Source organism: Elephantulus edwardii, unplaced genomic scaffold, assembly GCF_000299155.1.
Source record: "Elephantulus edwardii isolate Elephantulus edwardi_28Jun2011 unplaced genomic scaffold, EleEdw1.0 scaffold00002, whole genome shotgun sequence".
In the NCBI taxonomy this organism is placed as follows: Eukaryota; Metazoa; Chordata; class Mammalia; order Macroscelidea; family Macroscelididae; genus Elephantulus; species Elephantulus edwardii.
Window position 1 is genome coordinate 15,529,486 of NW_006399752.1, and position 13,652 is coordinate 15,543,137.

General features: G+C 37.5%; 1 protein-coding gene across 1 annotated transcript in view; it reads left to right on the forward strand.

Moving 5' to 3' along the window:
* Positions 1–13,652, forward strand: part of ROS1 (c-ros oncogene 1 , receptor tyrosine kinase) — a 169,246-nt gene that overhangs the window by 28,834 nt on the left and 126,760 nt on the right. The window contains 5 exon segments of the mRNA XM_006879005.1: positions 8,318–8,519; positions 9,334–9,410; positions 11,233–11,355; positions 11,512–11,696; positions 12,659–12,756. Of these exon segments, the coding sequence (XP_006879067.1) occupies positions 8,318–8,519; positions 9,334–9,410; positions 11,233–11,355; positions 11,512–11,696; positions 12,659–12,756 (685 nt within the window).

A 13,652-nucleotide genomic window follows, 5' to 3' on the forward strand; every position in this document is an offset into this window, starting at 1 on the left:
CTCCAGATTTCTTGGCACAACTTGGTGAGCACGTCCAGGGCAGCATCTGTTAACTGAAATATGTCAATTGGTATACCATCTATTCCTGGAGCCTTATTTCTGGCCATGTCCTTCAAAGCAGCCTGAACTTCTTCTTTCATCACCATAGGCTCTTGCTCATATGTTGTTACATGAAATTCTTCTTAATTCTTCTTAATATCATGATAGATGAGGAAAGATTGAACCTGTTAATGACTTGATCTTACTTGGATCCACAAACAATACACTTAGTAGTCAGGAGACCAGAAGATGTATTGAACTGGGAAATTTGAAGAGGGACCTCTCCAAATTATTGAGGAGCAAAGATGTTCTTGTAAGGACTAAGGTGTGCCTGATTCAGACCATGGTCTTTTCAGTCACTTGCTCTGCACCTGAGAGCTGAACAATGAGTAAGGATGACAGAAGAAGAATTGATGCCTTTGAAATGAAGTGTTGGAAATGAAAGCAGAAGATCCCATCAACTGCTGAAAGAACGAACAGATATGTCTTGGAGAAGGTCCAGCCAAAGTGCTCCTTGCAGGCAAAGATTATAAAATTTCATCTCACACACTTTGGGCATGTTGCTGGTATAGGTTTCTCCTTGGAGGAAGACATCATGGTAGGAAAGGGTGGAGGGACACTGAAAGAAAGGTTTTCAACCAGAAAGATTGACACGGTGACTAGTGCAATGGGGTCAAGTGTGTCAGAGATTGTGAGGATGACACAGGATGGGACAGCGTTCAGATCTGTTGTTCAAAGAGTTGTTATGAGTCATACTCAGCTCAAAGATGCCTGACAACAACAACAAGTGCATAGGCTACAATAATGATAAAAATATACCCTTGCTCTTGTGGAGTTTGTATTTTTCTGGAGACCATATACCCTAAGCCCATAAATATAACATAGAAGTCATACTGAAAGTGAAAAGGTTCTATATTTTGTAACAGGAACATTTTGCATAACTATTCTTCAGGGAATTGAAAATAATGTGAATGGGAGAAGGAGAGGCAGGGTGCAACATTACATCCTCAAATTGAAAAAATAGTTGTTGTTGATTCCAGCTCATGGTGACTCCACGTGTGTCAGAGGAGAACTGTGCCCCACGGAGTTTTCAGAACTGATTTTTGGGAAGTGTATCATCAGGCCTTTCCCGCAACATGCCTCTTGTGTGTGGGTATAAGTGGGTGACTCAAACATTTAACCTTCTGGTTAATATCAGAGTTTGTAGAGTCCATGCAAGTGATAGCTGTCTAATGTGTTTGGGTGGATAAAGTGATATTTGTGATATTTGAAGAAAAAGCTGAAAGAGTTACCTAAGAGATTTGGTGTGCAGGGGCAAAGGATCAAGTTTGTTGGCTTAGATTTTCAGTCTTAATTCCCTGATGACACCTTGTATTAAGATGGGGACACATAAGGGAGCACAACTTTCCCAGGGAAAATGAAGTCTTGTTTTAAGTAAGCAGAACATGAGATGCTTACTACATATCCAGTAAGAAACCCTGATGGTTACATGGTTAATATCTGGCCACAACTTGGAGGTTTGCCTATTTGAACCCATCGAGTGACTCTATGGTAGAAAGATCTGGTGATATGCTCATGAGAAGGTGAGTGTGGTCTGAAAAGTGGAGAAGGTCAAATGTGAGGTCTGGGGAGCCCCAGCATTTGCTTGTTAGGAAAAGAAAGAGGAGACAAAAAAGGCAATAATGAAGAAATAAATCCAGCAGTTAAAAATTTCATAGTCCAGCAAGAAAAAATTAAGTGTGATTGCAGAGATAACAACAAAAAGCTTACTTTCTACCAGATCTTATGCTTTACTATCTTCCCAACCTTTACTGGGAATTTCATCCTATCAGAATGTAGCATTAATTGTGAGTCAGCCTCTTTTTTCTGACAACTAGAATATTCTTAGTCAGGGCCTTACTACTTCTAATTAAATGTTATAGCTCTTTGTTCAGAATATATTCATGACTAATCTAGTAGATGCACAGCTATGCTTTTTTGAAGTTCAATCTTTTTAGAGGAGATAAATAAGACACATGTTTAAGTAGCTCTATAACAAAGTGACACATGATTAAAAGAGTAAGAAAGGCACTATAATTACTATGGAAGTTAAAGGACAGGGATACTAACTTTGGAATGAAAGATCAGAAACAAATCTCCAGAGAAAGTTCCCTTTTTACTGGGTCTTAAAGGATAAACTGATTTGGGCTTGAGGTGAGGAAATGAAAGAGCAGGTTTGAGTGACAACATGAGTAGAGGCAAGATTGGAGTTCTGGGCAGGTAGAGGAAAAAAAGCAAATATTCCATTTTCTAGAAGCATAAAAAGTATGAATTAAAATAGTTAAAATAATCTGGGAAGACAAATTGGAATTAGATCAGGAAAAACCTTGATTTTTTTCAGTTTAAAAAATTTAGACTTTATTTAGAAAGCATTAAGAATTATGGAAAGTAGGTAGATTTTGTTTTGTTTTTTAAAGAGAAGTGATTGCTTTAGATACCATACCCCTTTCCAAGATATTTTTGGCCACTACAGACAGCCTTCATCCTACATAGATCCACAATCAATACACTTGGTGCCAACAGTCAGGAAATCATGTGATGTATGCACTGGGAAAGTCTGTAGTCAGAGCCTTCTTCAAATTTTTGAAGGAGTAATGATGTCAGTTTGAAGACAAAGGTACACATAATTCAGGTCATGGTCTTTTCAGCGACTTCCTATACATCTGAGGAATGAACAAGGATAAAGGATGACAGATAAAGAATTGATCCCTTTGAAATGTGGTATTGGAGAAAACAGCTTAAGATCCCATAGACCGCCAAAAGAACAGATACATCTTGGAGAAAATGCAGCCAGAGAGCTCCTTGTAGGCAAAGATGATGAAGCTTCATCTCACATACTTTAGGCATGTTGCTAGGGGAGGCTATTCCTTGCATAGGGACATCATGCTTGGAATGGTGGAGGGTTGGTAAAAGAGAGGAAGACCCTCAACCAGGGGCATTGACACCGTGACTGTAGCAATGGAGTTGAGTAGTTAGAGCCTGTGAGGATGGCACAGGATGGGAGATTGTTCAGATCAGTTGTTCATAGGGTTGCTGTGTTGACACAATGACATCTAACAACAGCTTCTACAGAATTAATTGAAGACATGAGAAAGAGATTAAAAAGTACAGATCAGCCAAGAATTTGTGCTAATAATTCAACACCTGATCAGAGATGATTTTTTAAAAATAGTAGTAAAAACAATGTATACAAACTTTGAAAGTAAACCAGTATAAAATAAAAAAAATTATAAAAAAGGTGTATATATTGAAACATTTGTTCTTTTAAATTATTATTCATTCATTGTTGCTCATACATTTGTTCTTCTGAAGAAGTAATTTTCACATCAGGAAAAGGATTCAAGACTAGAAGTCTGGCAGAGAGGTCAATACCTGGTGCTGACATGCCGGGAAAATTATGTGGCGATCTGGGAGAACTTGCTCATGGCTAGGGTTAGTAGATGCCTCTCCTTTACAATTCTGCAGATAGCCCCAGATTAGACCAGACATCAGATGAAGCAGACCTGGGCAGCTGAAGAAGTTGCATAGAGTCTTTCCTTATTCCCTAATGAGAGTCCATTACCTACTCAGGGTATATGTGGTCAATTCCAACCATTATGCCCTGGTTGTCCTTACTTAGAACCTCAGGTCAGGCACTAGCTAAGGCCATATTTGGAATATTTTAGGTCAAAGTAGAATGAATACTTGTATCCTTCTGTGTTCAAAGCAATGCCTCATGCACTCCAATAGTGCGGAAGGATTTTTCCTTTGACACGACTGGTCAAAGTAAAATAATCAAGGCATATTTGCTTTCCATTATTGGACCTCTCTCCTAGATGAGCAAGCTGCTGTACTTTCAAGTCATCTAGGTCTTCCCAGGAGTCTCCTTTCCATGGGTATTAGCTTATGATCCAGGGTCTTGCATTCTTTTAGTCCACACAAAAACTTATCTTTTTTTTTTTTCACACCATTGCTTTCTGGTCTTATTTTCTTTTGTTGTCTTGTAGTTGTTATTGTGTACCATCAAGTTAGAACCAACCCATAGCTGACCCTCCGGCGGGCTTTCAGAGGCAGTTAATCACACAGGAGGAGATTGCACATCCTTCTCCCATGGAGCAGCTGACTGATTCGAACTGTGTGCTTCTGGGATTGCAGTACAGCTTTTTCCCACTAGGCTACCAGTGTTCCATTATTCTCATTTAGCTGTGGGAAACATATTATTACAGATGTTACTGTTGTTTTGTTTTGTTTTTTTACTGAGACCTGTGTGATGATGATTTCTTAATCAAATTAGATGGATGTTAGGCTAGGAATACCAGCCATTTAGCAAAACTTTCTGTGAATTATTTGGACAGTAATCACATCACACTATGCATGTGACATTTAATTTGCTTGTAGAGATATAGATCATGTCTGGGCATTGATCCTAGTAAAGCAGGTGTTTGCGTGTGTTTATTTAATCACCTCTATTCTAAATCAGTGAGAATTTATTTCTTCTTCCTGTTCATCAGGAAAATTGAAACCATACAGCAGAGAGTGATGCAAGGAATTTAATGTTTGCCAAAGGTTAATCTAAGAGTTGGTGAAGAATTAGTTCCAAGAAAGGCTGAGAAGCCAACAAAGAGGACTTTTAAAAACTCATTCAATGTGAAGAAGGACTCTCATATATTCCAACTCCAATGAGTCAGTGGTTATGCAGGGTGATTGGGAAAATATTCAGAAAAAGAGAAGTCCACTCAAGAGCAAAGTACGTCTTTCTTTGGAAAAATGAAATAAAGAACGCTAGTGTCAGAGGTTGTGTGTAGTTTTGAGAAGTAGATGGGGATATAGGTTGTTGTTGGTAGGTGCCATTTTGTTGAGTATGACTCATAGCAACTTTATGAACAACAGATCTGAAACCTGTCCTATCCTGTGCCATCCTCATCATGTCTGACATTCTTGAGCCCATCACTCTGTCAGTCTGCCTGGTTGTGAGTCTTCCTCTCTTTCACTGCTCCTCCACCTTTGCAAGCATGATGTCCCACTCCAAGGAATAGTCTCTCCTAACAACATATCTAAAGTATGTGTGATGAAGTTTCACTATCTTTGCCTCCAAGGAGCACTCTGTTTGCACTTTCTCCAAGACATATCTGTTTGTTCTTTTGACAGTCCGTGGGATATTCCTAAACACCAGAGCTCAAAGGACTTAATTCTTCTGTCATCCTTAGTCATTGCTCTACTTTCAGTTGCATAGCAAGTGATTGAAAAGACCATGGCCAGAATCAGGTGCACATACTGTTTATATTGACATCATTGCTCTTTAGAACCATGGAGAAGTCTTTGACAGCAGACTTTCTCAATGTAACATGTCTTTTGAGTACTTGACTGCTCTTTCAGGGTGCTGATTGTGGATCTAAATAAGATTGATAACTCCTATCTTTTATTCATCTATCATGAATAAGCTATCCATTCAGTGGTGAGGACTTTTGTTTTCTTGACGTTGCGATGTAATCCATATTGAAGGCTGTAATTTTTGATCTGCAGTAAGTATTTTAAGTCATACTTTCAGCCAGTAAGATTCTCTCATATGCATAACACGGGTTGTTGATGAGTCTTTCTCCAATTCTGATGCCACATTCTTCTTCATAGAGTTCAGATTCTCCAATGATTTGCTCAGCATACAGATTGAATAGGTATGGAGAAAGGAAACAAATTTGATTCACACCTTTCTTAATTTTAAAGCACGCACTTTCCCCTTGCTCTATTTGAGTAATGGCTTCTTGGTCTAGGTCTAGGTTTCTTTCGTGTGTGTGTGTGTGTGTGTGTGTGTGTGTGTGTGTGTGTACCATCAAGTTGGATCTGACTGGTACAGGAAGAGATTGACCCTCCTTTTCCAGCAGAGCATCTGGTGGATTCTAACTGCATGCCTCTGGGATTGCAGTGCAGCTTCTTGCCACTAGGCCACCAGAGCTCCCTAGGTCTAGGTTTCTTATAAGCATACTTAAGTGTCCTGGGATTCCTATTCTCTATGTTAGCTGTAATGTGTTATGATTCACACAGTCAAATGCCTTTGAAGAGCAAATAAAGCACAAATATACATTCCTTTGGTGTTCCTGCTTTCAGCCAGGATCCATCTGACATCAACAATGATATCCCTGGTGTCGTGGCCTCTTCTAAACACAGCTTGAACTTCTCACAGTTCCCTGTCAATGCTGCTTTTGGATGATCTTCAGCAATATTTTGCTTGTATGTGATATTAATGATATTGTTTCATAATTTCTGCATTCTTTTGGATCACCACTCTTAGGAATGGGGAAAAATATGGATTTCTTCCAGTCATTTGGCCAGGAAGCTGCCCTCCAAATTTCCTGGTGAATACTGCCAGGGTTGCCGCTGTCAACTAAAACAAATCACTTGATATCCATTCAATTCCTGGGGCCTTCTTTTTTTTTTTTTTGTTTTGCCAATGCCTTCAGTGCAGCTTGAACTTCTTTCCTTTCCGTTGGCTCTTGATCATATGGCACTTCCTGAAATATTTCGATGTCAGAATTTATTCTGGTACAACAACTCTGTGCTTTCCTTTAATTTTCTTTTGATGCTTCCTGGATCATTTAAGATTTTACCTATAGCATCTTTTATTATTACAACTCAAAGTCTAAATTTGTTTTTCATTTTTTCAGTTTAGGAAATGCTAAGTGAGTTCTTACCTTTTTATTTTACAATTCCAGCTTTCTGCGCATTCTGTTATAATACTTTGTCTTCTCTAACTGCCAAATATGTTCAGTTCTTTTGCTTCAGCTTCTCTTCCCTTTTTTTTTTCGGGCTTCTCAAAGCTCTTGTGCAATTTTCAGAATCTCTTTTAACACACATTTTAGGTTTTTTTTTTCCTTTCTACCTTTGTAATGACCGTTTGCTTTCTGGATGGATGATATCCTTGATATTATTCTAAAACTTATCTTGTCTTTGATCATTGATGTTCAATGCCTCAAACCAATTCTTAAAATTATTTTTAAACACAGGAAATGAAAGGTTTTTTTACCAAATTTTGCAGTCTAAAATTAACCAAACATGCAACTAAGATATATTAATAACACTGGCGACTGAAACGCAAAAGTTGGAAACAATGAAGATGGAATGGTAGGCAGAAAGTACAAACTTGGTTGACAGAAATGAAGCTTGAAATCAAATAACTGAATTTTACACTCTCAATGATTTATTCATCACAATTTTCTTTTTTAAAAAAAAACCCCAGAAATTGTTATTTTACACATAGATCTCACATAATGAACTGCATAGGATCAGATTGACCTCATAAATGAAAATAATTGTTTGAGAAGTTCAGTGTCAGCAGTCAAAACCAGGCTAGCTGTTGACTGTGGAACAGGCAATCAATTATTCATGTGCAAGTTCAAACTGAAGCTGAAGAAAATGAAAAGTCCCCAAGAACCAAAATACTATCTGGAGTCTATCCCATCTGAATTTAAAAATCATTTCAAGAACAGGAAATAAAGGTAGGAAAGTTCAAAAGAAGAGGAAGGAGATTGGCCACTGGGAAGTCAGCTGTCAGATCATTTGGTTTTGCTTCTTTTGTTGTTCTTTGCCACTTAGTTTTGAGAATCTATGAATGATGGTTATTTAATGCATGCTCTTTTTATCCTCTGGAAGGAATGTTGTGTTAGTATAGTCAACCTGGCTTTCAGTGGGAGCACACAGTTTGGGGGAAGAAAGGTTTAGTCTGGGTCACTGGGTTGATTCCAACAAGAGTGAACCAGACTTTCAGACTTATCTGAGTTCACATCTCCAGTTGGAGCCAGTCAGGCTTCGGCACTCCAAGGAGTAGAAAGGCCCTGGGGACTCATGTTAATCATTGACTCCAGTTTTGTTTCAGTTGCTCTTCTTCCTACTCTTGTTCCATAGTATGTTTCAACTTATTTAGATCCTTGGAAGTTTTTCCCTGAGATGTTTATACTGTTTCTACATATCTATATTTGATTTTATTTAAAATCGTAAGTGAGAAAAATAACCTTTGAAATATTCTCTTGGAAAAATAGCTTACTGATGTCACTTAGGGTTCAAGAATTTAAAAAAAAATAAAAAAGAAAGACCTATGAGTTGCAAATGGTAAGTACTTTTTCACCTATAACATTTTTGAGTGTTACTAAGATATCTAGTTTCTGTGTCCTTTTCAGAAAAATAAGACAGCCCTCCCTCCCCTTTTCTAGCTTCAAAACATAAACTCCATATCTTTTTCTGCTCACTGTCTTCCTGTTTTCTCTTCCAGTTCCAGAATCTGCTCCATTCATTATAAATATTGAAAGTTCAAGTCCTGACACCGTGGAAGTCAGTTGGGCCCCACCCCAATTCCCAGGTGGACCTATTCTGGGTTATAATTTAAGACTAACCAGCAAAACTCAGAAATTAGATTCAGGGACACAGAGAACCAGCTTTCAGTTTTACTCAACTCTACCAAACACTACCTACAGGTAAGAATGAAATGGTGCAAAGGAAATGCTTCATACAACACTAAAACCCAGAAAGCCAGACCCTGTGTGAGGCAGAACCTGTCAGAAAAGGAAAACCTGCATAGTATCTTCTAATAAAGAGCAATGGAAAAAGTGGTAAAATTGTACCCTGTCAAAGCCAGAAAACCTGTGAGACCTGGAAAAAGAAGACAATCCTGTTGACATTTGGCCCTCACAAATGTCAACATGCTTAAGAAAAATGGGTTAAAATATAATTTTAAAGCCTTGTAAGTTGCTTGGCCTCTCCACTGTTGAGCTGAACTCATTGTAATTTTCTGAGTTTATATCCTGATAGATTACACTACTCTAAGTCAGAACATTCTCAACTATTTCTTTTGTAGTCAGAAAATCCTCATAAATATGAGCTAATAAAGACATCATAGACAGTATATTCATGGCTTCATTTAATCCACCTTGGCAATAGCAGGGAGGTCACATTCTGTTAATGGTATTTTTATTAACTACTAAGGGGATTATTTTATTATTGTTAGCTTTCCTAACATTTACTCAGGCTTCTTCAAATTAGGGGAGAAATGGGAGCCATGCAGATAAGTAGAGTTCAGCTTTTGACCTCTGTGACCCTGAACTGGTCTATGGGAATGCAAACAAGGAAGTGATTGATGGTCATTTTAGTGCTGAACAGGGGCACCAAGTAACTAGATACCTCTATTGCCACATCATCCTTAAATAGAAACGTTATTTGCCGCTTCTATTTTTATCTTATGTTCACACCATGCCATGTGAAGCACATCTCTCCAAATTGTTTTTGGAATAGGTTTTCTATTGCAGCAGTAAATGAAGTTGGTGAGGGGCCAGAAGCAGACTGTAATATTACTACTTCATCCCCAGCAGGTATGGCCCTGGGTTGTCCTTCTGTTACAGAGGAGCTGAGGGGTGGCAAGGGTAGGTTCTGATCCAGAGATCATTGGTCATGTGGTGAACCTCAAAGACCCCCTCTCTTCTGCCCAAAGCAAAACAGTCCTTTGGGCAATTAGTAAGTTTTACATATTAAATGTGTCTAAATCTTTGAAAAATAGAAATAAGTAGTTAGATTGAAAATTTTCACATTCTAATTTAGGAAATGGAAAATTTTAGTTTAATAATTAATTTCCAACAAGTACTTGGTTTCAGTTGTGATTATTGTTGATGTGGCTCAGTTACACATTGAAAACCAACTATCAAATACATTACCATCTGGGAAATTCTGACTCTTAGGGACCCTATAGTATAGACTATCATTCCCCAGAGGTTTTCCAAAGCTACACATCTTTATGGAAGCAAATCGTCATATTTTTGCCTGTAGATAGATTGGTGTATTTCAGTTGCTGAACTTTTGAGTAACTACCATATATTTTTTTTCTAAAACAGGGGATACAGATAACTTTTCTGCCCTAATTCTCATTTTTAAATATCATCATTTAATAGCTATCAGATATCATTTTTATAGACTCATTTTTAAATATACCTAGACTTGAGTAATTCACATTTTACCATTTTGAGTTGTCAAATTACAAAATTAGCTTTTGTTAGTATGTTAGAAGTATCCTTTTGAGGTTTTTTTGCAGCCTAGAAATTATCACAAGAGTTGGAATGTTTCTTTGGTAAGCCTGAAGAGGCAAAATTAAAAAAATGAAAATGGTTCGTAAGAAGTGATGGACATTCTTCGGGAGAAATGAATTAAAGAATTTGTAATATCACACAAAGGCCTCAGATTCAGAACCCCAATAATCAGGTTTCCATTTTCACCTGAGCTCCTTTACTCGATACAATACCCTTTAGCATATTCTGCACGTACCTAAGCCGGTGAGCACAGAATGCCATCTATCATCAGCCTTTAGTTCTTTGGCTGTTACTAGACTATAGGGAAAGAGAGGCATTTTTGTTATACAAGAATTATGACCAAAGGGCAAGTTAAATATAGAGCAGGCTTAGAGTTGCTGTCACTGTGATTGTTGCATAACATTTATTAGTTGGCATCAAACAGGTCCCGTATCAGTTTCCAATTGAATAGCACATCAACTCGAGTGTTGCAGCTCTCAAATTTCATTTCAATAAGGACTATCCTCTTGCCACAAAGGGAGAAATGTTAAAGGCAAAACAGAGACAACCAATGTCTGTCTGTAGGTGTGTGCACACCACGCAATAACCCAAACTGCTCGGGTTGTACCACCTCCATCAAGTAGTTAAATTTTCATGACTGAAGATAGGGAGCTGACTTCCTCTTGGGGCGAGACTGTTGAGAATAGTGTTACCTTTTGTGTTGCTCTTCTAGGGTAATTCAGGGGATACAGACTTAGATACAACTTGATTATTACTCTACTTCTACTCTCAGTCATGCAATAATATAGGTTAAATCATTCAGTCCCTTCTGAGATGATTTGACTGTCCTCTTTGAAGTGTAGTCCTCTTTCTTTAAAGGGAGTCCCTGGGTGGTGCAAACAATTATACAGTCAGCTACTTGGAACTGGATTGGTGGTTCAAATCTACCCAGAGGTGCCTCAGAAGAGATCTCTTTTCAAAAGATCACAGTTGTTAAAAGCTTTCTGGAGTGTAGTTATGCTCTAACATATACTTAGTCACCTTGAGCAAAATCAACAACAACTAGCTTGGTGATATTGTTCTTGGGTCAATGTGTTTCATGTCTTTCTATCTGCAAATAATTTCACTTTTTCAGTTCAAGAAGAAGAGCAGTGGCTCTTTTTATCCAGGAAAACATCTCTAAGAAAGAGATCTTTAAAATACATAGCAGATGAAGCACAATGCCTTCAGTCAGATGTTATTCAGGATAATATTACAGGTAAGTATCATAGGGAAAAATATCAGCTTAAAAAGAAAGATCTGTGTTGATTTCTTTGTTAATATCTTTTTTAAAAATATTAAAAGAAAATTTTCTGTCTTTTTTTTTACTTAGTTGTTAAGTAATAATGTATCCAAATTTGCATGTCTTTTCCAGGAATATCTGTTCATGCCCACCTTCAAGTTGTTTATTTCTCTGAAAGAAATCTCATATGGGTGAAAAAGGCTGCCAACATGTCTGATGTGACTGACTTAAACATTTTTTACAGAGGTTCAGGATTAATTTCTTCCATCTCTGTAGACTGGCTTTATCAGAGAATGTATTTCATCATGGATGAACTGGTTAGTCTGAAAATCTAAAACAAATGGCTATTAATAACATATATATGCATATCTTGGTGCATTTATAATAAAAACAACCTTTTCAGTTAATAAATATTCATTATGTTTCAGACACTAGATTAAGCAATAATTCATAAATTTGGTCTCTAGGAAGTCTAAAGCTTATTTAGTACTAATCTAAGTGGTCTGGTGGGTAAGGAATTGCAATGCCAACCCAAAGGCAGGTGGTTGGACTCTATTAACTGCTCTGTGGGAGAAAGATGGAAAATCTCCTCCCATGGAATTTACAGCTTCAGAAAACCTGCTGGAGGGTCATCTATGAGTTGATTCAGACTTGGTGGCAATGAGTTGAGTCTTGATCTAAATGAAGTCATCTGTATTTTGATTATTTCAAGGCCATGAATTTATACCAAGTCAAAGTTAATTTATAATAATGACATAAGCTAGTAATGAGATATATTTTTTCATAAGGTAAGATTGCCAATCAAGATCAGGATCAGTTCCAAGTATTTTAAATGTGAAACAATCAAGAAGTAATTTCTGTGCCTCTGAAAATGCAGTGATACTGAAATCTCTGTGAAGACACAATCTTGGTGTGTTTCAAGTTCTAGTTCTTTTGAAGGTTCAGGCTTACCACAGTGAGGAAAGACCATTATTACTGCCAGAAGTCCATAAGCTTTGAGACAGATTAGATATTAGTCACAGTTTGCACTCCAGCCAAGGAAATAGGTATTTGTATTTCACTGAACTCAATAAAATAGAAAATTTTTACCATATAGGAAATAAAACTACCTTTTAAGTCTTTCACTGTGTTTTCTATATATCATTTACATAACGGTGACTGGAAAAATCACAAATAACTAGCATAATTACAAACACAAAACAGATGTTCAGGAAAGAATTTTTGGCCAATTTAGTGATGGCTGGACATTAATACTTTTACTATGTTTTTCCCCCCTTAGGTATATGTCTGTGACTTAGAGAACTGCTCAACTATTGACGAGATAACTCCTCCTTCTATTATTGCACCTCAAAAAATTATAGCTGATTCCTACAATGGGTAAGTGCTTGCATGGATTTCTTTTCACTGGTAAAATGCTGGTTGAATCTATTGATATATCTTATTTCAAGTAAATTTAATTAAGCCAACACAAAATTTTCATGCTATGGAGCCAGGAACAACTTTCCTTCACACTTGCTTTAAGTTTCTTCTAATAAAATTATAGTTTCTCTCTTTCACAACAAGGTATTATGGCTACATGACAGGTCTTCTAGTCAGAAGCCCGGGGCCTTGGGACTCGAATTCTAGCCCCAAGTTGGTCATTGTTTTATCCTGGACCTTAGGGTCTCATTATTCTTCAGTCCCTCCTGGGAGAAGCCCTTCTGCCATTTGTGGTGCTTTTTCTTTTGTTGAGTTTTTAGCTCCAGCTCAACTTTCTGATCTGGTTCTCATACTGGGAGTACCTGTTAGGATCCACCTTGGAAGACAGGAGTTGCTGGTTTGTAACGAGTGGAAAATTTTAATAGAAATAATTGGCTTTAAACAAACCCCACTGTCATGAATGAACATGGAGGCGTCAGTCCAATTGTAGTGCTAAATTGTAGTTGGCCCTTGGGAAAGAGACTTCATATATGTGACTTTTGTTTTATGCCCTCCAGCAGACCAGTTTCTGTAAGAATTAACTTTCTTTTTCTTTCTTATAAGAATAATATTTCATTTTGAAGGGGGGGGAAACCAGTCCATAATACTTTATATAAAATTTTCCCTGAAAAGATCTAATTGGGGAGGGGGAAATGATTGCTTATCACTGATTTTAAGTCTAACTTTTCTTTTCAATATCATTCATAATTTACTAGGCTTAATCTCTTAAACCATGCAGTGTTCCCTTGCTCTGTTCTGACGACTGCCTCCTGGTCCAAGTATAAGTTTCGCATTAGAACGATCAAGTGTTCTGG